At 49.2% G+C, this 25,682-nt stretch overlaps 1 protein-coding gene across 1 annotated transcript; it reads left to right on the forward strand.

Moving 5' to 3' along the window:
• Positions 1-1,189: 1,189 nt before the first annotated feature.
• Positions 1,190-24,226, forward strand: PDZK1IP1 (PDZK1 interacting protein 1). The gene is made up of 4 exons (XM_039485797.1): positions 1,190-1,433; positions 12,802-12,910; positions 21,271-21,372; positions 23,510-24,226. The coding sequence occupies exons 1-4, from the start codon at positions 1,367-1,369 to the stop codon at positions 23,580-23,582; spliced, it is 351 nt and encodes a 116-aa protein (XP_039341731.1). The 5' UTR covers positions 1,190-1,366; the 3' UTR covers positions 23,583-24,226.
• The last annotated feature ends 1,456 nt before the right edge of the window (positions 24,227-25,682 follow it).

The raw sequence follows: 25,682 nt of genomic DNA on the forward strand, positions 1-25,682 counted from the left end.
ACTTTTACTTTAAAAAAAATAGAAAGTTTCTAGCCCTTATGGGGGCATAAATGTTGAAAATGTCAAAGCTCAAGTAAAAAACCCACAAATTTATTGTTTTTAGAATCTTACAAGTTTTAGGACAATCTCATGATTGGGGGGAGGGGGTGACATGAGTTTTGCATGATTAGGGTTGTCAATAATGCATCTGGCTCATAGACAGCTATTTTTAAATCACAAATTTCCTTTCCTATGTTATTAATAACATCTTAGATAACTGAAAATGAAAGAATCTCATTTGCTTTATGCTGCTTGTTTACTTTGCGCTTATTATTTTCCTTTTTCTCAGCCAAGACAATGACGCCAGACAGGTCAATTTCAGGTTTGTTTATAGTCAGTTTCATCTTGTCATTACATATTGTTTGTCTTCCAACAGCACCCAGAATGTGCTACTACGCCTGCAAGATAGTCCCTGCCCCAAAGAGCTTTCAATTTAGGCAGCAGATCAGTGCTGAGATGTCTGGATCACAGGCATAGGAGAATTTTTTTTTTTAGTAGAGTTCATTGCAACTGCAATCTGTGTAGGTATATTTCTGCAGGTCTAAGGCTTCCAGTGACTTCATGGTTATCACTGTGTTGCACACCATGATTACTTGGAATTGAGATAGAACTCAGATCCTATATTACCACCAGCGCCTACCACTTGAGCTAAAAAAGAGTCACCCATAGCCATATAGGGTCTTTGACGTGCTGTTCTGATTCCATCCTCCATAGGGCAATGACATATCCCACTAGCCAGTAGAGTATATTATTTTCCATGCATCTATTTCTACCAGTCAGAGTTTGAAGGCTTCGTTTTACAAACGCCTTATTTTTGGGGCTTTCATTTGATTTGCTTATCTGATTTTGGTGCTGTTGCATTATCTGGAATCATGCAACTATGCTACGCCAGGGTGCTCCTTTCCAGAAAGAATGTGTTGATCATAGTATCGGTTCCCCCAAATCCCCACTGTAAGTAAATAAACAGCCATGGTTCATTGTCTCCTCTGAAATTCCTTCAGGCTCTGCAGTAACTGCCAATTATTCAAACCACATGTCTGCAAACTCCCAAACAATCTTAGACGTTACTTATTCACCTGGCCCAAAGAGGAAGCAGGTATGTAAATTCCATCTGTACCTCCTCTATTTAAATAGCCACTTATTAATGTCACTGATAAATTACCACGCTCATTTCCATGGGAGGCAGCCGTGCTTAAGTGTGCTCTGGGTGTTCAGATTTCACATTCAGCAATCTGAAAAGCTTCTGCGAAGGAGCAGGGCTCATTGTTTCTCTCACAAAGCAAAGAGCCCCCCCGCACTGAGCAACAAAAACAACTACTCTCCAGTCATGCAGGCTCTCCAGGTTGCTGCCCTGTGCCTTTTAATGGCTCTGGAGCCAGTGAATTGCCAGCAAGGTAAGTGTGATTTGCTACTTTTGGGGGTTGAACTGGGGGAGTCTTGAAAGTTTCTGGTTATGAGTGAAGATCCATGAAGGGGTTGCTCTTTACCTAAGTAGCAATGACAGGCACTTTCTTTTTAACCAGGTGCATCACAAATGAATTGCTGAGAGTCTGAAAACAAAGCATTTCATCTGAAGCTTTGTCTTCTTCACTGCAAAAAAAAGGCATGTTCGCTGTCTTGCTCTGAAATCTAGTGGAGACAAGAAAGACATGGGTAGTTTTTTTACCTTGTGGTAGCTGAGCGCAATATTATACACCACCAATCTGGGGTTTAACTCCATTGAGGTAAACTGTCTGTGCCTTATCTCCACTAGGATTTTACATAGACATAACTCATTGGCTATAAAGACACGCTTTTTTTGCAGTGAAGATATAGTGCTAGGTTTTTATCTTTCCAGTTACTCTAGGACAGTGGCTCGCAATCTTTCCAGAGTCTGATTTGTCTTGTGTACCCCCAAGTTTCACCTCACTTAAAAACTGCTTGCTTACAAAATCAGACATAAAAATACAAAGTGTCACAGCGCACTATTACTGAAAAATTGCTGACTTTCTCATTTTTACCATATAATTATAAAATAAATCCACTGGAATATAAATATTGTACTTACATTTCAATGTATAGTATAGAGAGCACTATGAACAAGTCATGGCCTGTATGAGATTTTAGTTTGTACTAACTTCGCTAGTGCTTTTTATGTAGCCTGTCGTAAACCTAGGCAAATATCTAGATGAGTTGATGTACCCCCGGGAAGACCTCTGCCGACCCCCCCAGGGCTGTGTGTCCCCCTGGTTGAGAACCATTGCTCATGCAGTGAGATCTCCCTAATTCTCATGTTGTAAATCTTCAATTTTGATCATGCTTGCCAGAAAAAATCTCCCCCAAATGGATGGCTTCCCCCATTTTTCAGAAAATGGCAGAGAGGCCTCCTGCTACTGTGACATCATTTGTTTTTATTAAGTACGACAGGACATTTAATAGTAGTTAATAGTAAAGTGTTCTAATGAATAATTAAAGTTGATCTTTTATCTTTTCAGTGTTCTTGGAACCCCTGCCCTGCACACCCACCCACACCCACACCCACACCCACACACAGAGCACACTTTGTGCTGTTCCATCCTTTATTGTTTCTAATGTATTTGTTTGCTTACTTGCTTATTCTCAGAATTTAACTGCCATGGATCTCCCAGTTATCCGACTGAATTAGGGTCCAATCCTGCACCGCTAACTCAAAGAGCGTGTTGCCATTGACTTAAAGGGAAGCAGGACCGGCCCTTCTAATGACGTTTTTCTGAATTTAGGCACTTATATGACTTTTGAGCTATGGCCAAATCTCACAAACAGCCACATTTTCAAAGCACCCCAGAAAGATGCACCCTTACACATTGGATGGATTCTGGGGAATGTGCCCATATGGGCAGTGATATGTGCAAAACAGGTAACAGCAGGTGCAAGGGCTATTTGCACTGACAGCCCCCCTCCCCTCTCCAGTTTGCAGGTGCAAATGTGTGTATGCACATTTTTATGGGCACAATGGTTGCATCCAGCTTAGCTCATTTGGGCCTGTAATCGAAAGGCTGACAAGAGAATCGGCATCAGAGGGCTAATAATTAGAACAATTAAAAATTGGAAGGACACAAAAGAAAATCCGTGTCCGTGTGGAGTTGTGCCAGGGTAACCAGGGTGTTTTGAAACTTCAGGAAACTTGGTCCTGCTGCCCAAACGTAATTGCTCTTTATTCAGTTCCAATTCAGACCCTTCTTGCCACACCTGTGTATCCAGGGGGACAGAGCTAAGGCACTCTGCCAGCAGGGCCGGCGCTAACTTTTTTGCCGCCCCAAGCAAAAAAAAAAGAGCGCCGCCCAAGCCCCCGCCCCCCCGAGCGCCGTGCCGCCCAAGCCCCCCATGCCCCCCACCCCCACTGAGCGCCACAGCCCCCCGCCCCCTCCCGAGCGCCGTGCCGCCCAAGCCCCCGCCCCCCCGAGCGCTGTGCCGCCCAGGACCCCGCCCCCCCGAGCGCCGTGCCGCCCAAGTCCCCATGCCCCCACCCCACTGAGCGCCACAGCCCCGCCTCCCGAGCGCCGTGCCGCCCAAGCCCCGCCTCCCGAGCGCCGTGCCGCCCAAGCCCCACCCCAGCGCCGTGCCGCCCAGGACCCCGCCCCTGAGCGCCGTGCCGCCCAAGCCCCATGCCCCCACCCCACTGAGCGCCACAGCCCCCACCCCGAGGCCGTGCCGCCCAAGCCCCCGTGCCCCCACCCCACTGAGTGCCACAGCCCCTGCCCCCGAGCTCCGTGCCGCCCAGGACCCCGCCCCGGAGCGCCGTGCCGCCCAGGACCCCGTGCCCCACCCCCACTGAGCGCCACAGCCCCACCCCTGCTGAGCGCTGTGCCGCCCAAGCCCCGCCCCCCTGCGCCGTGCTGCCCAAGCCCCCGTGCCCCACCTCCACCAAGCGCCGCAGCCCCCAAGCGCCATGCCGCCCAAGCCCCGCCCCGCGAGCGCCATGCCTCCCAAGTGCCCCGTGCCCCCACCCCACTGAGTGCCACAGCCTTGCCCCCTGGCCCGCGCCCCAAGCCCGCCCCCCCGCCCCCCCCCAGCGCCGCGCGCTGCTGCCGCCCGCCCCCGCCCAGGCCCGCCCACAACAAAACACAAAAAAACGCAGCGCCACGCCCCCAGTGCCGCCCCAAGCACGTGCTTGGTCGGCTGGTGCCTGGAGCCGGCCCTGGCTGCCAGACCAACCACCAATCACCCTTTCCCTCTTGTCGCCACTTGCTCTCCAGTCCCTGCCTTGTCCGTGGCCCTGCGGTGACCTTTGCGCCATCCTGCAGAGGTCCACCGGGGCCGCCTGCCGCCCTCCCGCGGGACGCCGCCCCAAGCGCGCGCTTGGGGCGCTGGGGTCTGGAGCCGGCCCTGCTCCTGAAGTGACACGGCTCACTTGTGGGGAATGGTGAGTAGTGTGTGAAGTTGGAGAGGGTAAGGGGCACATCTCATCCCAGTCAATGCTCTCAGGCTCACCCTGTTTTTGTGGGGAGTTGAGTTCACCTGCAATTTTGCTGACTTGTGTCTCTCCGATCCATAGGTGACGGCTCCTATACCGGTCAGTGTATGCTCTTCGGGGCTTGCAGGAATCGATGCATTTTGGGCTATGTTCAAGGGCTCACATAGGAGTTAGAGGATGTGTTCTTTGCTATTTCTGTTTCATTTGGTTTGCCTTTTTAAAAAACAAAACACTTGGAGGTGGCTCCAGATTGGAGCCCTGAATCCAAGCCCTTAGGAATGTTCTGTTCAGATAACCCCCCAGCACCTGGATTCCTGGTCAGGTCTGGATGCTGCTGAAATCTTGTGAAAACACCTCTTGGAGCAAGACCCGGGCCCAAAATAATGGAAACCTCTTGGGAAGAGATGAATTGATGAAATTTCAGTCTTTGGGGCTGAAATGTCATGAAAACAACCTGCCAAATTTCAGCACAGCTGAATCTGAACCCAAATTCGCTACCACTGGCCTAAGCCTCATCTGGATGAGGATGTGCACATCACTTCCCTGAGTCACATCTAACACCACTAATCCTCACCCACCGACCAGGAAAAAACCAACACAGCAATAAAAAGAATCCAACAGAGATGGCAGCTGAGGAGGAACCAGAGAAGGAAATGAAGCAGTCCAGGCTTCAGGATGATTTGGGATGATGACACATTCCTAGGACTAAACTCTGCCCACAGCTAGACCTGCCCAACCCCATGGGTGGGACTGAGCAAGAAGTTAAGCCCTCTTGTTTACGACCTATAGGGAAATGCCAGCAATGAGGCCAAATCCTACTCTGTTTACACGACTCTGTGAAAATCAGCGAGGCTGCTCCTGTGTTCCCGGATCCTGCTTCAGCAAGTCTTTGAACACATGAGTAATCCCATTGCATCAGCGGGACCAGTCTCCTGCTGAAAGTTAGGCAAGCGGTTACGTTTCTTAGAAGTGATTTTGGCCCTCAATCTTTTAGCATACAGAACAGACTGTCCTCCACTTACAGCCTGGTGCTAAGTTAGGGCTGGACGCTTTGGCCTCTTGTTCTGCTGGGATTGTTCTGTTTGGTTGTTAAGTTTACAGTACTGCCAGTCCCGGGCATTCAACAATCCTAAATCAGATCCTCCCATAATCATGAGCTTGGCTACAAAAAATCATGAGTTTTTAAAAAAGAATTATACATTTTGGAGTCTTTATAATTGCCTTCTATTTACTGAGTATTTACTCACTTCAGAATTTTCTCCACAAACACGAGGTCTAAAAACTTACTATTTTTTTAAAACAAGAACTGAGAGTCTCCTATAATCACAGGATTCCAGGAGCTGAGGCTTAAAGAAAACGCCAAATATGTCAAGACTCATGGTACAATCAAGAGAGTTGACAACACTAAATCTAGTTCATAGCCAATTGTAGATGATTCTGCTTTACATATACGGGCGTATGCAAGGCATGTTTACAGCTGCTAATAAAGAGACAGTTTTGTCATTATATGGGCCAGATGCTTGGCTGGAGTAAATTGTCAGAGTCCTACTGGAGTCCAAGGAGCTACATATATTTACACCAGCTGAGGATCTAGACCGTGATGACTTTGCTCACACTTACTGGGCCAGATCCTGAGCTGGGGTATAGATGTGTTGTTCCATCTCTGTGTTTTGTTTACAGCTCGTTCTTTGGAAGAGCTCCCCAGCACCACCGTAGGAACTGTGGAACGATTCACCTCCCTGTTTTACAGCAAATCCGCAGGGACACAGGTGTTTCAACTCCAGAGGCATGCGGTGTCCTTTCCTGCTTCTCCCAGCCCTGCCACACCCCCACATGCAAATCATGTGCGCTATTAAAAGCCTTAAGGAGCAAGGGGCGATTAATGCACTCAAGAGATCTTGGCGTGTGCAGTATCACTAATGATACTGTGTCCTTCCTGCTAAGGAGGGGATTTCACACCTGAACACATAAGTAGATGGCAAAACCATGAATCACAGCAGCTGACACACAGGCTCATTTGCCCCATTTACAGGCGGAGCTGTGAGAGGTGGATCCAGATTTCAATCTGAATCCAAACTTTCCCACAGTCTGGGGGAGAGTTTCAGGGCTGGAGTTTTGAACTGATCTTATGCCTGTTCTTATGGAAAGCCCTTTCAAGCAACGGGAAGGGCTGTTGGACAGGGCTTACTTATGCTTCAGATGTGCATTTATTTTTTTTTTCTATCAAAAGGATCAGCAAAGCAATAAATAGCTCCCAGGGGGGCTGCCTCGGTGAAGTTCAAATGCAGACTCAAGGAGACACGTTTTTCAACCCAGCCTTTACAGTTGTGCCTGCAGTTTTGCCCAGGCAAATCCCTGCTTTTGCATGTGCACATTGCAGCTGTGGGTGCTGATCAGGTGATGAGATGTGGACGTAATCACAGGGCTTCAACAAGCAACCCTGGGTGATTTTGCATGCTCCCAAATTCTGGGTGCACACAGAGCGTGCTCCTAGAGTTAAAAAGAGCAGGAGGACTTGTGGCACCTTAGAGATGAACACATTTATTTGGGCATAAGCTTTCGTGGGCCACTCCTACAGGGTGAGCTGTGTCGAGGATAAAGGGGCAGATCTAACAGTGGTCCTTGAAGTAGTAGTGGTCTGAGTTGAAGGTGCTGGGTTCAAACCCTGCTAGGGGCTCACGGTGCAAATTTAGAAGCTGTCTTAGAAGCCGTATCTAATAACTTGCATCAGATGCTGTAGGAAATAGCAGCCACTGAATGCTCAGTAGTGATACACACTTGATTGTCTCTGGATTTCTACTGTCTATGGCTTTGCATTTTTGCCCTTATCGCATGCTCGTGTTGGCACGTTCTCTCCAGTGACGCTGGAGGGAAACCCCTCTTGATCTGGAAGCCCGTGCTACGCAGCCTCATTTCTCGGAGGGGCTGTGGCTATCACAGCCTTCAGAATAAATGAGATGCGCAGGAGGGAAAACTCATCTGCTGGCAAGAGAAATTGGCCCACTGGCTGGGCTTCCGGCAAAGTCAGTTGCTGGGCTGAATCCCTCGGAAGCATTTCCACTAGGTTTTCAAAGTGGAAAAGACAAGACAGCTGTAGCAGGGTCTGAAGCCAGAGAGATGACTTTGGTGGGACATCAGGGGGGTGTGAAGGAGACTTTTGGTTTGGGGAGGGGCATTGGGCTCACAGGAAAGGCTTATGGGGTGCGGGAGAACGAGCAGGGTGGGAACAGGCAGCAGGCCTGGGAAGGATGAGCCTTGACTTCCACATAGGCACCACCAAGCAGAGAAGTTCATCTGAGCAGCAGCCCTCTTAAGTGATCAGAGCCGGTAAAGAAGGGGGACAAAATGAAACCAGACCAAGAAAACACTGAGCTGGGTCCTGCATACAGGGCCATTTCGGGGAGCAGCTACACGAGCAAGGAGTAAAACCACAAAAAGAGCCAGGCCCTGAGCCAGGCAGGGAGGCTGGTTAGGGATTTGGGAGATGTGGGTTCAATTCCCTGCCCTGCCACAGAATCCCTGTGTCACTTAGTCTCTCCGTGCCTCAGTTTGGCATCAGTTCTATTTGGCATCAGTTACACTCATTATATGTACTTATTGGATGCCAGTAAATACCCATTTACACCTGATGTGTAACTTGCCACCACCAGGCACCTCACTCCTGAATTTGGCCCATTGCCTATACGCTAGGTAGGGTAGGATTTTACTGTTGTTCTAACCAGCTTCCCTTTCAATTTCCTATTGAAAGACAAAGTCCTGATCATCTGGGATCTTGATTAGCCTGAGAGGTCCCCCCCACCGCCCCGCCCCGCCCAGCCCCTGAAGGGATATTCCCAGGCTCCTCTCCCAAATACATGTCACCAGGAGTTACTAATGCGAATGCTGACCTCACTTTACGGCGTCCCTACCTAAGCGCTGATTACTGAACTGGACTAGAAAAGAAACAGAGAGACCATTGTCTGAGAGAGCCCTTTAGGGACCATTGTTGAAACGTAGGCTGTGCTGCTAATCTAAGGTAAACATTTTACCAGCCAGCCTAGTTCTAGAAAAACATTGTTAACCTTCATCCGGGCCAGGACCCATCCGTCAGCATTCTTTGCGTCTTTCCCTTTTACATAAACTTCTTTCCTCCCGGGAGTGAAGCCATTTTTAGTTTGCTTCCCAATGCTTAAAAACGGTCGCTTTCTATCATAGACTCACTGGACTGGAAGGGACCTCGAGAGGTCGTCTAGTCCAGTCCCCAGCACTCATGGCAGAACTAAGTATTAGCTAGACCATCCCTGGAAGGTGTTTGTCTAACCTGCTCTTAAAAATCCAACGATGGAGATTCCACAACCTCCCTGGGCAATTTATTCCAGTGCTTAATCACTCTGATAGACAGGAAGTTTTTCCTAATGTCCAATCTAAACCTCCCTTGCTGCAATTTAAGCCCATTGCTTCTTGTCCCACCCTCAGAGGTTAAGGAGAACAATTCTTCTCCCTCCTCCTTGTAACAACCTAATATGTATTTGAAAACTGTTATCATGACCACTCTGTCTTCTCTTCTCCAGATTAAACAAACCCCATTTTTTCAATCTTCCCTCATAGGTCATGTTTTCTAACCTTTAATCATTTTTGTTGCTCTTCTCTGGACTTTCTCCAATTTGTCCCCATCTTTCCTGAAATGTGGCCCTCAGAACTCAACACAATACTCCAGTTGAGGCCTAATCACCGTGGAGTAGAGCGGAAGAATTACTTCTCGTGTCTTGCTTGCAACACTCCTGCTAATACACTCCAGAATGATGTTTGCTTTTTTTTGCAGCAGTGTTACACGGTTGACTTGTATTTAGCACAATCCAGTTTCATTCCAGTCCAAGGGAGTCTTTCCACTGATGTCACAGGGTGCTAATTCAGCCCTGATGGATGCAAGGAGGTCCCGAGCTGGGCTCCATGGGAGTTTTGTCATTGGCTTCAGGGGGACCATGACTGGGTCCCAGGGGTCTAATCTTTTCAGATTGTCCCAGCCAAACTCCATGGGGGGATTGCCCTCTGCCTTCTTACATTCCTCCTAGAGTCCCATCTAGACACTGTCTTCTTCATCATCTCCTGCCCTCAAGCTGTTCTGACTACCTAACTCCCATTGATTTACTAGGAGTTAGGCACCGGACTACTTGGAGCATCTGGGCTTAAGTGACACACAGGGAGTCTGTTGCAGAGCTAGGAACTAAAGCCAGGTCTCCTGAGTCCCAAGACTTAACCCCAAGTTCATCCTTGCTATTAACATGGAAGCCTTTAATGTTCCCTTCCCCCGCTCCCCACCACAGAGCCAGCTTGTGGGTAGCACTCCGGCTTAGCAGACGCGGGAAAACTCTGTGTGGCTTGGCAAAGGAGCAGGGGGGATTAGAACCACATCCGCTGTTGTTCTGACTTATCGAGTTGGCGTGTTTGTTGTTTCCCTGCATTCTCCTGAATGCATCGCCCCAGCTTGCAACTGGTTCCCTCTGCTGCCGACTGGCCCCCCTCCAGCCCCGTCCCTCCCCCAAAACTTGGAAGGGGATCACACTCCAAACGAGCAGCCGCCAGCTAGCGGAGTGTCACGCCGAACATGCTGGCACCTCCTTCGCCAGGTTTGTTATGCTAATGGACCCACCATAATCCGCTTTGCAACATCATAATCATTAGTGACGGAGTCAGGAAAACATGGCACGCCTCAGCGTGAGCGGGCGGGTGGAGGCTTTCGTGTCCAGAAAGAGGGCTTGGGGGGAGCAGCGTGGGCTTGCGAAGATAAAAGTGCAGGTACAGAGCTGGTTTGGGGTGTTTAGTCACAGCCTTGTTTAGTGGACAATGTGGAGTCACATTTCCCCCAAGGGCAGCTCAGCAAGCAATTGGCCATCAAGGAGCACCCAGTGCATAGGAATGGTGCACAGACCGCACCATCCTGTCGAGGCGAGGTGCATCCTTGGGAGCATATGGTGGGAACAGTCCCTGCATTCCCCCAAATCCAGGGACTTGGATTGTCCCTAGTCCCGGCACAGGTTGCTCTCTGCACTCCCTTCCTTGCACATTCACGCAACAGCCAGAGAGACCGTCCTGCCGACTACACAGAGATTGTGAAAAAGCCCCGTAGATATCGTGTATTGAGGACTGTGTTGGACTTGCAAGTTATCACCTTAAGGGGGAAAGAGGTTCTGCTCATGTTCATAACAACATAAAAATGGCCCTACTGGGTCAGACCAAGGGTCCATCTAGCCCAGTATCCTGTCTTCTGACAGTGGCCAGTGCCAGGTGCCCCAGACGGAACGAACAGAACAGGGAATCATCAAATGATCCATCCCCTGTTGTCCATTCCCAGCTTCTGGCAAGCAGAGGCTGGGGACACCGTTGCCTGTTTGCACGCTAGAAGGCCCTGTAGGGAAGTGTGTTCGGAGAGCCAGTCTGGAAAAAGCCATCTCAAGCAAAGTAGGGTGAGCTGCACCTGGCTGCCTTAGGAAGCAGCCTGTTTTTTCTCTCACTGGTTTTGGGTTCTTGTGTGTTATCCTGAGTTCTGAGAAATAAGGCCGTGTTACGTTGCAACCTTTCAGCAAGAGTAGTTATGTTTTTGTCTAATTGCTCTGAGAGGTGAAATGGTCCAGTAGTTAAGGTGCTACTCTGGAGACATGGGTACCCTGCTCTGTATACCTCTGGTACTGACTTCCTGTGTGGCCTTGCACAAGTCACTTAGACTCTTTATGGTTCTTTTCTCCATCTGTAAAATGGAGATCATTGTAGCTACATCAGGTAAGCCATCTATCAAAGGGACTTAGGTGGCTCCCATTATGACAGCTTCTGAGCACCTCAAACTCTTTAATGTGTTTATTCACACACCACCACTATGAGGCAGGGCAGTGATGTTATTCCCATTTTACAGATGGGGAAATCAGGCACAGAACAAAAAGGGACTGATTTTTAAAGGCATTTAGGTACCTTTTAAAAACCCAACTCTAAGGGACTTTCCCAAGGTTGCATAGGAAGCCAGCAGCAGAACAAGGGTGTAAACACACGTCTGACAAGTCTTAGGTTAGCACCTCCTCACTGGACCACCCTTCCTCTCAAGGTGGGTGGAGGTGCTGCTCAAGTACTCTGGTAGTGGGGGTGGGGGAGCACAGATGTATGTGAAGCAGAAACAGAACAGACAATGTGACCTGCAGTGTATCTTGAATCTGCAGTAATGGCACAATATGAAGGAAACAAGATGTGGTGTACACTGCTGCCTAACTGAAAGGAGATGTCGTTCTGTTTTTAGTGTGTGCTGCATCCTGAACCACCGAGACAGGGAGTAGCTCTGAGGCAGATGCCAGTTTGTTTTTCCCATCAGTTGCAGAATGTTACGGAGTTAGTCACACTGTGCTCTCTCTGTTTCTCAGGGAGTCTTTATATTAGTTTTTTCTTGTTTTCCTCTCTCTGAAACAAATGGCACTTTGAATGAGGACTGTATTGCTACTATTATTTATTTGTACTGTGGTTATGTCTAAGGCCCCAACCGGGGCATGGGACCTCTGCGCTAGGTGCTGTACAAATGTATAACGAAAAGACTGTCCTTTCCCCAAATACATGGGGCTTATTTTAGTTCTACACAGGGAAACAGAACATTAGAGATGGGTCTGAGATGCAAAAAATAGATCCAGAGTTTTAATTACCCAACACTGGAGGGCATTTGGACTCAAGGCTTTGGTTTGGGTCCCTCTCCAGTGGAAATGAGGGAAAGGGAAGGGTTGGCTCAGCTGACAGGCCCCTGGTACAACTGTCGAGGACAAAGGAAAGGGCTGCAACTTTGGAACACTGTGGTCGGTGCCAACGTCCATCCCACAGTGCAACGCTAAAGACCATCCTGTCCCTGTTAGTCTGCATGAGGCGCGGGATGGTATCGATGTGGTGGGGGATGGATGGGCTGTTGGGGTGTGTGTGGATTTTTAATGCCAATCCGGTTTCTTCGCCTGCTGGGATCTGCAAGGCTCAGACCACTGACCAACCAGCCCCCCGTATCCTTACTAAAGCAGGGTGGCCTTGAGGTCAAGACCCAGCTTATGGCTCAAGAGTGCTGTGTTCATTTTCTCAGCTCTGCCCCATGCTGTCAATCACAACTGCTGACTCAGTCCTGCAAGGTACTTAAACTTGTGCTTACACGGACTTCAGTGGGCTTTCTTAGATGCTTAAATTCCAGCATGGGTTTAGTGTGTGGCTGGCTTGGGACCAGAAAGCTCAGCAAGTTGGATCCCTGAGAGCCTATATTAATGGAGGCAGTTTAAGAACCTAAACAGAACAGGTGAAGCTAAAAATATCTCTAACATATGTCTCCCCCGCTTTCTTCACAGGCCTGGGAAATCTCCAGCCGTGGATGCAGGGGCTTATTGCAGTGGCTGTTTTCCTAGTCCTGGTGGCGATTGCTTTTGCAGTCAATAAGTATTGGTGTCAGGAAAAAGAGTAAGTGTGGGTTTTCCTCCTTCCATTTGACTTGGGCTTCACTGTCGCTAGAGCAGCTCCAAACGCAGGCCGTTTCGAGTTTTAGCCGTGTGGGGCACAATGTAATCACCGCACAAAAACAGGGAATCTTTCCTGATCCTCTTAATGGTATCGGTTTACAGGGACCGTGGGCAACACCGCACAAGGCAATGGTCGTACCATGTAACTCCATAGCCTTGTGGTGACACTTTCACTTCCTGTCCTGGCCAGAATCCAGAAATACCCCTTAAAGTCCCAAAGCCTTGTTACTGAGGGTAGGTCCACACTACCCGCCGGATCAGCGGGTAGCGATTGATCTATCAGGGATCGATTTTTATTGCGTCTCATCTAGACGCGATGAATTGATCCCCGAACGCTCTGCCGTCGACTCCGGAACTCCACCAGGGTGAGAGGCGGAAGCGGAGTTGACGGAGGGAGCCGTGGCCATCGATCCCTCGCCATGAGGATGGGAAGGAAGTCGATCTAAGATACGCCGACTTCAGCTATGCTATTCTCGTAGCTGCGTATCTTAGATCGAGTCTGCCCCCCTAGTGTAGACCAGGCCTGAGACGTTAAAGTGGCAAATGTACAAGCTCCAGACTCAGGAAGGAAAAGGGCTGAAGTGCCAGACTCTGAGCTGATTGAAATGTTCATCGCTCCAGTCCCTTCAGTCGGGTGGCATTTAGAACAGACGCTGCTGCCTTGGCCCAGCTGTTACTTGGTAGCAGGGAAGGCCAGGTGAAATGACGCATGTTTCACCACTTGCATGGTGCCACCAAGGGATACAGGGCAGTTAAAAGGACGACTGACTAACCAGATGTCTCAGAGGGCCATGTCTGATTGACTTAAAACAGTGGTACCAAAAATGATAGCTGCTGAAAATCTGGCCCCTGGACATCAGTGATGTTATGATCATTGACATACTTTGGGGATCTGGCCAGAGAGGAAGGATGGTCAGTAAGACTTGGGAGGTCTGGGTTGAAGTCTCTGCTCTGCTATAGACTTCCTGTGTGGCCTTGGGCAAGTTAGTTAGGCCCAGATCCTCAAAGTATTAACACACCTAACTCCCGTTGAGATCTGGGCCTCAGGGCTGGTCTCCCTGGACATTTACTTTGCAACAGGGGTGTGAATTTACCCTGCACTAGCCAGCCGCATCCATGTGGACCTGCTGATGCACACTAAGAATTTCTTAATGCGCTTTGATCTAGTCCAGTTTCAAAGAGGACTAGATCAAAGCACATTAATGGACTGTTAGTGTGGGTCAGCAGGGTCCACACAGACAGCGTGGCAGGCTAACGTGGGTTCTAGCTGGCCATGAACCCATCACTGCAGTAGGGAGACTTGCCCTTCCCTACCTCCCAGGGGTGTTGTGAGGATGAAGACATTAAAGACCGGTAGTTGCTCAGATAATATGTTGATGGAGGCCATATATGTACTTCTGATGGATGGTTTAATATATTAAGATTTAACATGTTAAACACAGATCACAGATAGACAGGTTGTGCAATGCTGCTGAGGTCACCACCCTCAAGATGGGTTAACTTGCTCGGCCTCATGTCAAATCCAAGGTTTCCAGGGTTGAAAGTTTGACTCAAGCCAGGACCATCCTGGGCTCGTGACGCTGGGGGGAGGGGAGAAATGAAGTAAAGAGAAAAATTCCAATGAAAAGCTATGGTGAAATGGGGAGCAGAGAGAGAGAGTGGGGTGAGTGAAAGCTAAACAGAGAGGGGTAGAAAAGGGGCAGAGAAGAAGAATGAGAAAAGTTGAATGAAGAGATAAATACAGTAGATAATATGGGCCTGGTTCTCAGTTACTTCGTTTCTGTATTTGGGGCAGCGTTGAAAGATACGTGAGAGGTTTCGCCATCCTTTGAAGCATGGGGCCTGGGTCACTTGCTGGTTGCATTAGAAGACATGGTGGAGTCTCTGTAACTTGTGGTCTTTAAATGATGAGTTGAGGAGTTCACTAACTTAGCTGGAGGGTAGGGGTCTATTACAGGAGTGGGTGGGTGTGATTTTTGTGGCCTGTGATGTTCAGGAGGTCAGACTAGATGATCACGATGGTCCCTACTGACCTTGAAGTCTGAGTCTATGAAAGAGGGGATTAAGGTCTCTGGCTTTAAACCACTGTTGGGATCCTGCAGGGGTCTGTCCAGCTCCAGTGTAAGCTAGAGCTGCCTCAGGGCTGCTCTAACTTCAGTTCTGCTTTCCTGTGCCCCCATGGGCCCTGAGAGGCAGAAAACAGCTGTAGCACAGTGTGACCTGTCCACATCCCTGATTCACTCCCTACCCTGCAGTAGGGCAGACCTATACAAAGTAGGAAGCCCCTAGTGCAGGGGCATTTTCAAGGGGCCCTTTCTGGCACTTTACATCCCCTTTACACTGCCAGAGTGGCATAAACGGGTCGTAGGATAGCTGAGGATGAGGTCCCATACCCTCCTAGCTTCTGGGCATGCTCTCCTTTCCTTAACACAGAGCAGGGGCTACCCTTGAGCTAAAACACATGCTTTGATTTTTACGCCAAATCCATACGTCAAATCCAATGCTCGCTAATGTTGTCTAGTAAGCCCTCGTCTATACTGAAGGGGGGGGATCAATCGAACTTACGCAACTTCAGCTATGTGAATAATGTAGCTGAAGTTGATGTACTTAGATTGACTTACCGTGGTGTCTTCACTGCAGTGAGTCAACTGCTGCCGCTCCCCCTGTCAACTCTGCCTGCGCCTCTCGCGGCGGTGGAGTACAGGAGTCGACGGGAGAGCGCTCGGGGGTCGATTTATCGTGTCTAGACTAGACGCGGTAAATCAATCCCCGCTGGATCGATCACTGCTCGCCGATCCGGCGGGTAGTGTAGACGTACCCTAAGAGTCAGGAAAGTGGCCCAGCTGCACAGCTGTTTGGTGGTGGAGCCAGCACTGCTCACGTCACGTCTGACCCCCTCTTCCTAGGAGCGTGGTGGTATCTCTGGCTCAAACATTGCTCCTCGTTGTCCTGTCTAGTGCTAGAATCTGGCTGCTAGGGCTGGGAGGAAGGTTGGGAAGGCTAGAAGCCCATTTTACTTTACTTTGTCTTCTCATCAGAAAAGATGCTGTTGAGGCTTAGCAAGCTGGCAGCATTCCAGCCCCGGTTCTGTCACTGTGACAGCAGTTATCAGCTTAATCCCTGCCTGTTTCTGCCTTGACATTTCTTTGCATGCCCCGGACATCACCCACCAGCAAGTACTGAAGGGAATCGGAGACATGCATGTGTAACGGACCGGAACCAGCGCAGTAGATCAAACCTCCCTGAGCCTTGGGGGAGGACACAGTGCTGGATCTGGCTCCAGGTCTGAACGTCTTTGGCTCAAGTCGAGCTGTGTGATAGGCTGACCAAGAACAGCCCGTCCAATTGCCACCATCAGCTTGGGACACTGACACACACCCACACCCACACCCACCCCTTCTCAGATGCAGACTCCAAGACACCATCAGCTTGGGACACTGACACACACACAAACACACCTTCTCGGATGTAGACTCCAAGACCCTAGCAGCTTGGGACACGGACACCACACACACACACACACACACCTTCTCAGACACAGACTCCAAGACACCAGCTGAGGCAGAGTCTCTTCTACTGTTGAAATAAAAAAACATTGCAAAGTATTTCGCAATAGTCTACTCAGAGACTGACTGGAAAAACCAGTTAGCAGCAGAAAACAATTCAAAGGTCTGACAAATTAGTCTCACCCAGTGCTGCAAACCTGGCACTGTGCAGCAGGGAGGGCCAACTGCCGGGATATCAGATTTGCTACCTAGGCAGAAGGAGCAGTTAAAGAACGACTGACTCACCAGAAATCTCCCAGGGCAAAATCCTGCAACCCTTAGTGATTATATTCAGGCAAAATCTCTGAGTAGGGACTTTTTGAGCCATAGTTATTAACACTGTGGCTGCAGAAAACAGACAACGCACGTGAACAATTCAGTAAGCGTAGAACCTATTGGTAAGTGTACGTTACAGATCCTCCTCTGTACCCAGTCCACAGAGGCGATGAGTCTGTTACCACCCTAGTAAGGTCGAGCTGTAGGAGCACGTGCTTATTAGCTCTAGAGGTCGCTGGGTCAATCGCTGGTCTATCAGCCATGGTGTCGTAGCCGTGTAGGGCTGGAAGGGACCTCGAGAAGTTAGCAAGTCCCGCCCCCTGCGCTCTGGCAGGACCGAGTAAGCCCAGACCATCTGTGACAGGTGTTTGGCCAATATCCTTTTAAAACCTTCCAATGATGGGGACTCCACAACCTCCCTTGGAAGCCTGTTCCCAAGCTTAACTACCCGTAGAGTTAGAGAGTTTTTCCCAAAATCTAACCTAAATCTCCCTTGCTGCTGATTAAGCCCATTGCTTCTTGCCCTGCCTTCAGTGGACATGGAGAATAAGTGATCACCATCCTACAGCCCGTAACATATTGCAAGACTGTTATCAGGTCCCCCCATCCCCCAGAATCTTTTCTCAAGACTAAACAGGCCCAGTTTTTTTAACCTTTCCGCATAGGTCAGGTTATCTAAACCTTCCATCATTTCTGTTGTTGTCCTCTGGACTCTATCTAGTTTGTGCACATCTTTTCTAAAGCGTGGTGCCCTGCATTGGACACAATACTCCAGCCGGGGCCTCACCAGTGCGGAGTAGAGCGGGACAATGACCTCCTGTGTCTTATGTCTGACACTCCTGTTAACACCCCCGAGAATCATGGTCACCTCTTTTGCAGCTGCATCCCATTGTTGGATCACGATGAATTTGTGACCCACTGTAACCCCCAGATCCTTTTCAGCAGCCCTGCCACCTAGCCAGTTAGTCCCCATTTTGTAGTTGTGCACTCGATTTTTCCTTCCTGGGTGAAGTCCTTTGCACTTGTCTTTACCGAATTTCAACTTGTTGAATTCAGACCGATTCTCCAATTTGTCAAGGTCATTTTGCTGCTTTTCCAAGTTTAAAATTCAAAGAGTCCTGTGGCACCTTCTAGACTAACAGACCTATTGGAGCATGAGCTTTCGTGGGTGAATACCCACTTCGTAAATTTGTCTTCCAAAGTGCTTCCAACCCGTCCCAGCTTGGCGTCATCTGCACATTTTAGAAGCATTCTCTCTACTCCAATTTCCACGTCAATAATGAAAATATTGATTAGTATTGAACTCCTGCAGGCCCACTAGATCCGCCCTCCCAATGTGACAGCAAACCACTGATAACTGCTCTCTGAGTAGGGTCTTTCAACCAGCTGTGCACCCACCTTCTTGTAATTTCGTCTCGATCGCATTTCCCTAGTTTGCTTATGAGAATGTCTTGCCGAACTGTGTCAAAAGCCATGCTAAAATCAAGGTATATCACATCTACTGCTTCCCCCCGTCCATTAGGTCAGTAACCCTATCTGAGAAGGAAATTAAGTTGGCTTGGCATGATTTGTTCTTGACAAATCCGTGTTGACTATTCCTTATAACCCTATTATCCTCCAGTTGCTTACAAACCAGGTATTGAAGTGCGGCTGATTGGTCTTTAATTTCCCAGGTCCTCCTTGTTCCCCTTTGTAAAGATAGGCCATGAAACTACCTCCTGGGCCCCCTCTTCTCCCTTGTTCCAGCTGTCCCTCCTCCACCTCTGCAGCAAGTAGCCTGGTGCCCTCAAGGGTAAGAACACTTGTCCCATAATGCTCTCTGGTAGCAGCTGCTGCAGCACTTCCCGGAGGATCGATGAGCAGCCAGTGGTCAGTCCTCTGATCTGCAATGGAGAGCTGAATGTGTAAGATCCAAGGAACTGAGCTGGATACAGCCTGGGTGATTGGCAGTGGGACTGGGGCATGAGGCGAGGAGCTGGTGAAAAACCATCTAGTCCTAGGAAGGATTTGAGGGTCACGCAGGGTAACTAGCATCAGGGGCGGCAGAAGCTTCCTAAAAGTGGGGGGCCACACCGGTGCCCAAACTGTGGCCTTGCCCCTTCCCCCTGAAGCCCCGCCCCCATGCTGCCCTTTACCCCAAGATCCTACCCCTGCTCATTCTTCTCCGCCCTCTTCCTCCCATTGCTTGCCCTTATGGCCGGTAAAAGTGGGAGGGCCATGGCCCCCTCACCTCCCCTGTTCCATGCCCCTGCCTAGAGTAGCTGCTGTGGAGTAGTTTTTGAAGTCTGGAGGAAGAATTCTCTACTTACTTCTGTTGAGATCCCCAGCAGCCATCTGGGATCATCACTCTCACATCAAACCACTTTATTCTCCGGCATCTTTGCAATTCTGGGTTGCAGCTGGCAGAGGAAGAAGTGAAATGTCCTGAGAGAGGCAATCCTGGTGTGGTTGTCTCAGCCTGACGAGAAACACAAAGTACTAAACAACTTGTGAGAAAACCCCTCATCCTGAAATCTTCACCCTGGTTTAGCTGACCGGTTCCTGGCTGTATCACAGACTCCCTCTCTGTGCTTTGGGGCAAATTACACAGGCCAAGGTCAGCGAGTTAGATGCTGAAATACCTTTGAGAATCTGGGCCTTAATGATGCTCGGAGCCTCAGTTTCCCCCTCTGGAAAAGAAGGATGAAGACCCAAGGGTGCTGAGAAGTTACTGTTTATGAAGTGGGAATAGTTGGGAATAGAGCCCAGGGGTGGCGTCTCAGAACTCTGCTGACTTCAGGGGGCTATCGGTTCACACTAGCTGATGTTTCTGAATCCTGGTCTGGAACACTGTCCCCTGGCCCATGTTGGCTGATGGTGGCAAGGAGGCAGTGTGGTCTGGTGGCTAGTGCCCTAGCAAAGCACTCAGGAGATATGGGTTCTAGTTCTTGCATTGCGTCTTTCTCTGCCACTGTTGTCCCCTTGTCTATGATGGAGAAAAGGATCCTGACCTTCATAAAGTGCTTTGAGATCTGTGGGTGAAAGGCCCTCTGCAACTGATGATTATTATTAGAAGCTTGGACAAGCAGTCATAGTCTGGTGTGTGTATATTAAGCAAACAGCCTTTCGGGTCCTTTTGAGGTTCATTCGTTTGCTTGTTGGGGGAGCACAAAAGGATTCATTAGTTGAAAACAGTATTGCCAACCCCAAATGTTCAAAAATCAGGAGTCAGGATCCTCAAAAATCATGAGATTGGCTTAATCAGGAGGTGATGTAAAAATAATAGATTTGGTGTTCTTTCTGTTTGCCTTTTGCTTTTTAGACTCATAGACTTTAAGGTCAGAAGGGGCCATTATGATCGTCTAGTCCAGGGGTCGGCAACCTTTCAGAAGTGGTGTGCCGAGTCTTCATTTATTCACTCTAATTTAAGGTTTCGCGTGCCAGTAATATATTTTAACGTTTTTAGAAGGTCTCTTTCTATAAGTCTATAATATATAACTAAACTATTGTTGTATGTAAAGTAAATAAGGTTTTTAAAATGTTTAAGAAGCTTCATTTAAAATTAAATTAAAATGCAGAGCCCCCCGGACCGGTGGCCAGGACCCAGGCAGTGTGAGTACCACTGAAAATCAGCTTGTGTGCTGCCTTCGGCACCTGTGCCATAGGTTGCCTACCCCTGGTCTACTCTGACCTCCTGCACAATGCAGGCCACAGAATCTCACCCACCCACTCCTGTAATAAACCCCTAGCCTGTGTCTGAGCTACTGAAATCCTCAAATCATGGTTTAAAGACTTCAAGGTGCAGAGAATTTTCCAGCAAGTGACCCATGCCCCACGCTGCAGACCTTTAGGGTGCACTGGGGTCAGAGCTGTAAGCTTTTTCCACAGCCACGAGGGCCAGAAACGCACTTTTTCTTTAAGAACAAAGGCTGAAGTCATCACATCTCCACTTGACTCCAGGAGCTGGGGCTTTAAGGAAGCCAGTAATTATCATGCGACTTATGACAAAATCATGAGAGTTGGCAATACTGTGAAAATCAAAAAACAACTTGGCTGGGACAAAGAACTTCACTGATCACCTTATGAATAGAGTTCATGCACAGATTGTTAAGGCCAGAAAGCGCACATGATGACTGTCCACTGTGAGAGTTCTCCAACAACTTGTGATCCCCTTGTGCTTAACAATCGGTCCCACCTTGTGTTTAGCTTGGATGCTCTGGTTACCTTCTCCAGACCTGAGGAAGAGCTCTGTGAAGCTCAAAAGTGTGTTCCAATCACAGATATCGCTGCACCCACCTTTCCTCTCTCTCGACGGCTTGCTCAGCAATATGAAAGCTTCGGGTTATTGTTCAAATGATACCTGAGCTTTACAGAGTGTGAAATTGTTTGAGCTGAAACTCTGTTGCTCACTTGTGTGTCAGCCAAGAGGCACAAATACAGTGCAGCCAATGGTCCTTCCATGGTTCTATCTAAATTCTTTCAAATGTGCTTCTTTTGTTAGGGAAAATATGGAGTCGGTGGTCACCATAGGAGACCAGAAGGAAGAGGCTGCCGTATCCAACGGGACTGAGGGGAGGTATTCAATCACAGCGGCTGATTTCAGGTGAGCCAGGCATTCAGGAGCTTTCGAGTTCATCCGAAGAGGATCCCATTCTGTGCTAGGCCAGGGCGGGGGCAGAAATGGTTTGACGTCACCGTTAGGCCATTCAGCATCGGGGCTCTGGTGACCAAAATAATCTCCAGTGTAAATTAAAGCAGCTCCTCCTCTCATGCCCGGACCTGGGCCTAGTCCTGCCATCTGCCCCCAGGACACCTCCTAGGCTGAGTCTTGGGGGGAGGGGACAGTGCAGAGCTGCTTATGGTGGCTCTGAGCAGGCCGGTTGAGATAAAATTTAGGACCCCGGTACATCATGTTTGCTGGGGCCCTACCCCAGTTACAAATGATTTGGTGGGGGGGCCCTGAGCTCAGGACCACAGTACAATTGTCTCCCCTTTCCCCCTCCACTCTTGACAGTCTTGGATCTATGCTACGTTTGCACTGGAAGAATTTTTCCTCTGGTCATTTTCCTCTCCACATGTGTGGAGAGGCCCAAATCTGCCCGCATAAAACAAGGGAGATTGCCAGGTGACAAACATGAAAAGGTCAGAACGAGTCTCCTCTTGGTCCTTAATAACAGTTTATGAAAACAAAAGGAGGATTTTAAAAATCAAACTGATTTGTTCACCCTTAATGCTGCCAGGTCCTTCAGCCCACTTGGAGAAGGAAACCGGTCAGGTTCACTTTTGTTTCTGGCCAGTGTAGGCTTTCTAGGGCTGGCTGCCATTAGCAAAGATAGGGCCTGATCCTGCAGTACTTATGCCCCTGCATAAAATCAAGCAGGGGCATACGTCTTGGCAGGATCGGGGACTTTAGTACACTCATTTTGGCAATTCCCACCACCGAAAAGGCATAATTGATGGCAGCAGCAGTGTAACATTAGTGCAGGCTGAGCTGAGGCATTTTCACTATGAATTTGCCCTGGTTAGTATGAAAGCCCTGATTCTGGGTTCCACCATCCAGAAGCTGCTACTTGAGCATTAGCTGTTAGCAGTACAGGCCCCATGACACATAGTTACGACCCTGGGAAAAAAAATCAGGATTTTTTTTTATTTTTAATGCACGGTAGTGTCCCAGGCAAATGTTTGAATTTCATGGGATCTGCATGGCTGCCGAGTCTCCCCCCTTCTTCTCCCCAAGCTGCTGTGATTCTTCCAACAGCGAGGAGGCGGAAGATGTCAGTCCTGTCCCAGACAGTGGGGTTAGGGGCAGGCTGGGGGGAGGGCGGTGTCTCACCATCAGACAGGATCCCAGGCTGCCACTGCTGCTTCCGGTCTGGCTGATGGGGTGAGGGGGTTGTTGCTAACAATGCCTGGTGCTGCAGTGTCTCCCCTGGTCCTAAGGGTGCTTCTGCGGGGCTAGGCCAATGCTCCTAATCAATGCCGCTTCCCTCGCCCTGGTAGCCGGACAGGAATGAGCAGCAGTGGCCAGAATCCCTGGCTATGAATGAGACACTTCCCACTAGGCCACACCCCCTGCCCCCTTCCTGTGATAGGACCTGCTGCCACCTCCCCACCCGCCTCTGGCAGGGGCCTGCTAATCCTCCATGAGCAGCCACCAGCTCCTGCTGCTGGGAAAAATTGCAGCATGGACTTATTTCACAATTTCCATGAAAGCAAAAGTTACACACGGTCAAGCAGTTTTGACTCCATCCAGTAGAGGACAATGGTTCACATATACACAAGCCAGTTAACTGCAACACAGCATGGGCCATTCCTCTAGCTCCATTCAAACTAAGGAATATTGACTTAAAAGCCTAACCATAAATCCTTCCTTTACAGTCGTGGTAAATGTGGTGTACTGAAAACTCAGTTAAAATTGTAGGCTGTCACTTTAAATTTCAGGGGGGTTTCTTGTGTGTTAGGGGGCTGTATAGGGAAGTGTGTATTCTGAGTCTAGCAGCAGTCAGTCTGCAGCCATCCAGACTCAAATAAGATGGGGTGAGTTGTCCCTGTCTGTTTTCGGAGCAGCCTGTTTTCTCTCTCTCTGGTTTTGGGTTCTTGCGTGTTATCATTTGGAATTCTAAGCAATGATGTCATGTTACATTGCAACCTTCCAGCAAAAGTATTTATGTTTTTATTTATGGCTCTGCATGTATGCTGTGGACGTAACAGTAACTGACGGCTTTCCTGTAACATTTCAGGTCCAAAGAAACCCAGCACGCCTATGAAAATATCGTTGAGTACGAGGGGAAAGTCATCACTACTCCAATGTAAGAGCCACCTTCAAGGATTGCCCATTTCATGCCATCCTTTTTTGCCCCTCTGCAATTCTAACTTGGCATCCCTGTGCTGTGGTCAGCTCTATAGCCAGGAGTCGTCCATGGATTCACCCATGGATTCACCCATGCCCTGGAAGATGAAGATTGCTCCCAGCATCATCCAAACCTGGGCAGGATAGTAAGGACAACAGCCACAGCTGCCTTTTACTCCCTGATCCCTGTCAGCGTGCAGGGAGTGGGAGATGCCATCCTAGCCAACGGCTCAGACAATGCAGAGGGGGAATAAAGGTCTGGTTCAGATTTCTCTCCACTCCCCCTGCCAAATGAAGCAAGAGGGAAGCAGGAACCAGGAATCCACTCCAAGCTAGGCTGTAAGATTGCAGTGCTGCCCTGCATGGACAGAAGCCCCTTCCTTCTCTTTGTCTAAAATAACGTCACCTGTGACATCTCTTCTTCTTAGTCCTGGTCTGGCATCACAGGTGCCAACTTTTTGTTGGCGCCGGTGGGCGCTCACGCCCCCCCAGCCCCGCCCCTGCCCCAACTCTGCCCCCTCCCTGCCCCTATTGGATCCCTCCCCAAATCCCCGCCCCAGGCCCTGCCTCTTCCCCAAGCGCGCTGCGTTCCTCCTCCGCCCCCTCTCCCTCCCAGCTTGCCATGCAAAACAGCTGTTTCGCGGTGCAAGCGCTGGGAGGGAGGGAGGAGAAGCAGGATGCGGCGGCCGCTCAGGAGAGGAGGCAGAGGTGAGCTGGGGCGGGGGGGTGGGGAGCTGTCAGTGGGTGCGGAACACCCACCAATTTTGGAGCACCCATGGAGTCGGTACCTATGCCTGGTGTAATAGCATATCTGTTAATCACTGCGCAGTCTAACAGCCTTTCTTTATAGCTGAATAAGCTCAAATATTCTATACACATTCCCTCAAGAGCTAGTTATTTATTGATCACCAAAGCTGGGCATCCTTTTGGAGGTGAGGTATCACCTTTTCCTTTTTATGTCTCTCTGTGAACAAAGAAGCCAATTGGTTGAATTTGCCCGATCCGAAATCTCCTCCTGTGAACATATTTTCCTGGTAGCAATAAAGAGAATTATTCTTTAACGTCCTGGTGGCACCCAATGAGTTACAAGGCACAAAGCGTCTTCATAGATACCCAAAAGAATTTTGTGAACAGGAAAGAACCTCATGCGGTGTGAAAAATGACGACAGTCCCATTCCCAGCAACATGCAGAAGGCAGGGCCAGCCTGGGATTGCCACAGGAAGGCTAGAATCAGATCTTCCATCCTGGTTCTCTCACAGGCCCAGCCCAGCCTCAGTGGGAGTTTGGAGTGAGTGAGGAATATAGGATTGGGATCTATCTAAGGCAGAGCACTGATGGAAGAGAGAGAGGAGGGTGGGTTTTGTGGCTAAGGCGCTGGATTGAGACGCAGGAAATTGAGGTGCAATTCTTGGCTCTGCCCCAGAATCCTTGTGTGACCTTGGTCAAATCATTAGGCTCAGATCCTCAAAGATCTTCCGGTGGGAGTTAGGCACCTAAATCATAAAACCATAGGACTGGATGGGACCTCGAGAGGTCATCTAGTCCAGTCCACTGCATTCATGGCAGGACTAAGTATTACCTAGACCATCCCTGACAGGTGTTTGTCCAACCTGCTCTTAAAAATCTCCAGCGACGGAGATTCCACAACTTCTCTAGGCAATTTATTCCAGTGCTTAACTCCTCTGACAGGAAGTTTTTCCTAATGTCCAGCCTAAACTGCCCTTGCTGCAATTTAAGCCCATTGAGTCTTGTCCTATCCTCAGAGGTTAAGGAGGACATTTTTTTCTCCCTCCTTGTAACAACCTTTTATGTACTTGAATACTGTTATCATGTCCCCTCTCAGGCTTGCAACCCCTCAACATACCTTTTGAGGATCTGGGCCTTAGTTTCTCTGGCCAAGATATTTAGGCTGCTGACGTCCATTGAGTTCAACGGAAGTTAGGAGCTGAAACACCTTTGGGGATCTGGGCCTTCATTCCCCATCTATAAAATAGGGGTAACACTCAATTCTTTCTCCCACTGTTTGTCTGTCTTGTCTATTCAGACTGTAAGCTCTGTGGGG

This window comes from Mauremys reevesii, linkage group 8 (assembly GCF_016161935.1).
Source record: "Mauremys reevesii isolate NIE-2019 linkage group 8, ASM1616193v1, whole genome shotgun sequence".
NCBI classification, from domain to species: domain Eukaryota; kingdom Metazoa; phylum Chordata; order Testudines; family Geoemydidae; genus Mauremys; species Mauremys reevesii.

Coding starts and splice junctions, on each gene's coding strand:
- PDZK1IP1 (XM_039485797.1), top strand. CDS start 1,367: ATGCAGGCTCTCCAGGTTGCTGCCCTGTGCCTTTTAATGGCTCTGGAG. Junction 1,434..12,801: donor GCCAGTGAATTGCCAGCAAG/GTAAGTGTGATT, acceptor CTTTCTTCACAG/GCCTGGGAAATCTCCAGCCG. Junction 12,911..21,270: donor TATTGGTGTCAGGAAAAAGA/GTAAGTGTGGGT, acceptor TTCTTTTGTTAG/GGAAAATATGGAGTCGGTGG.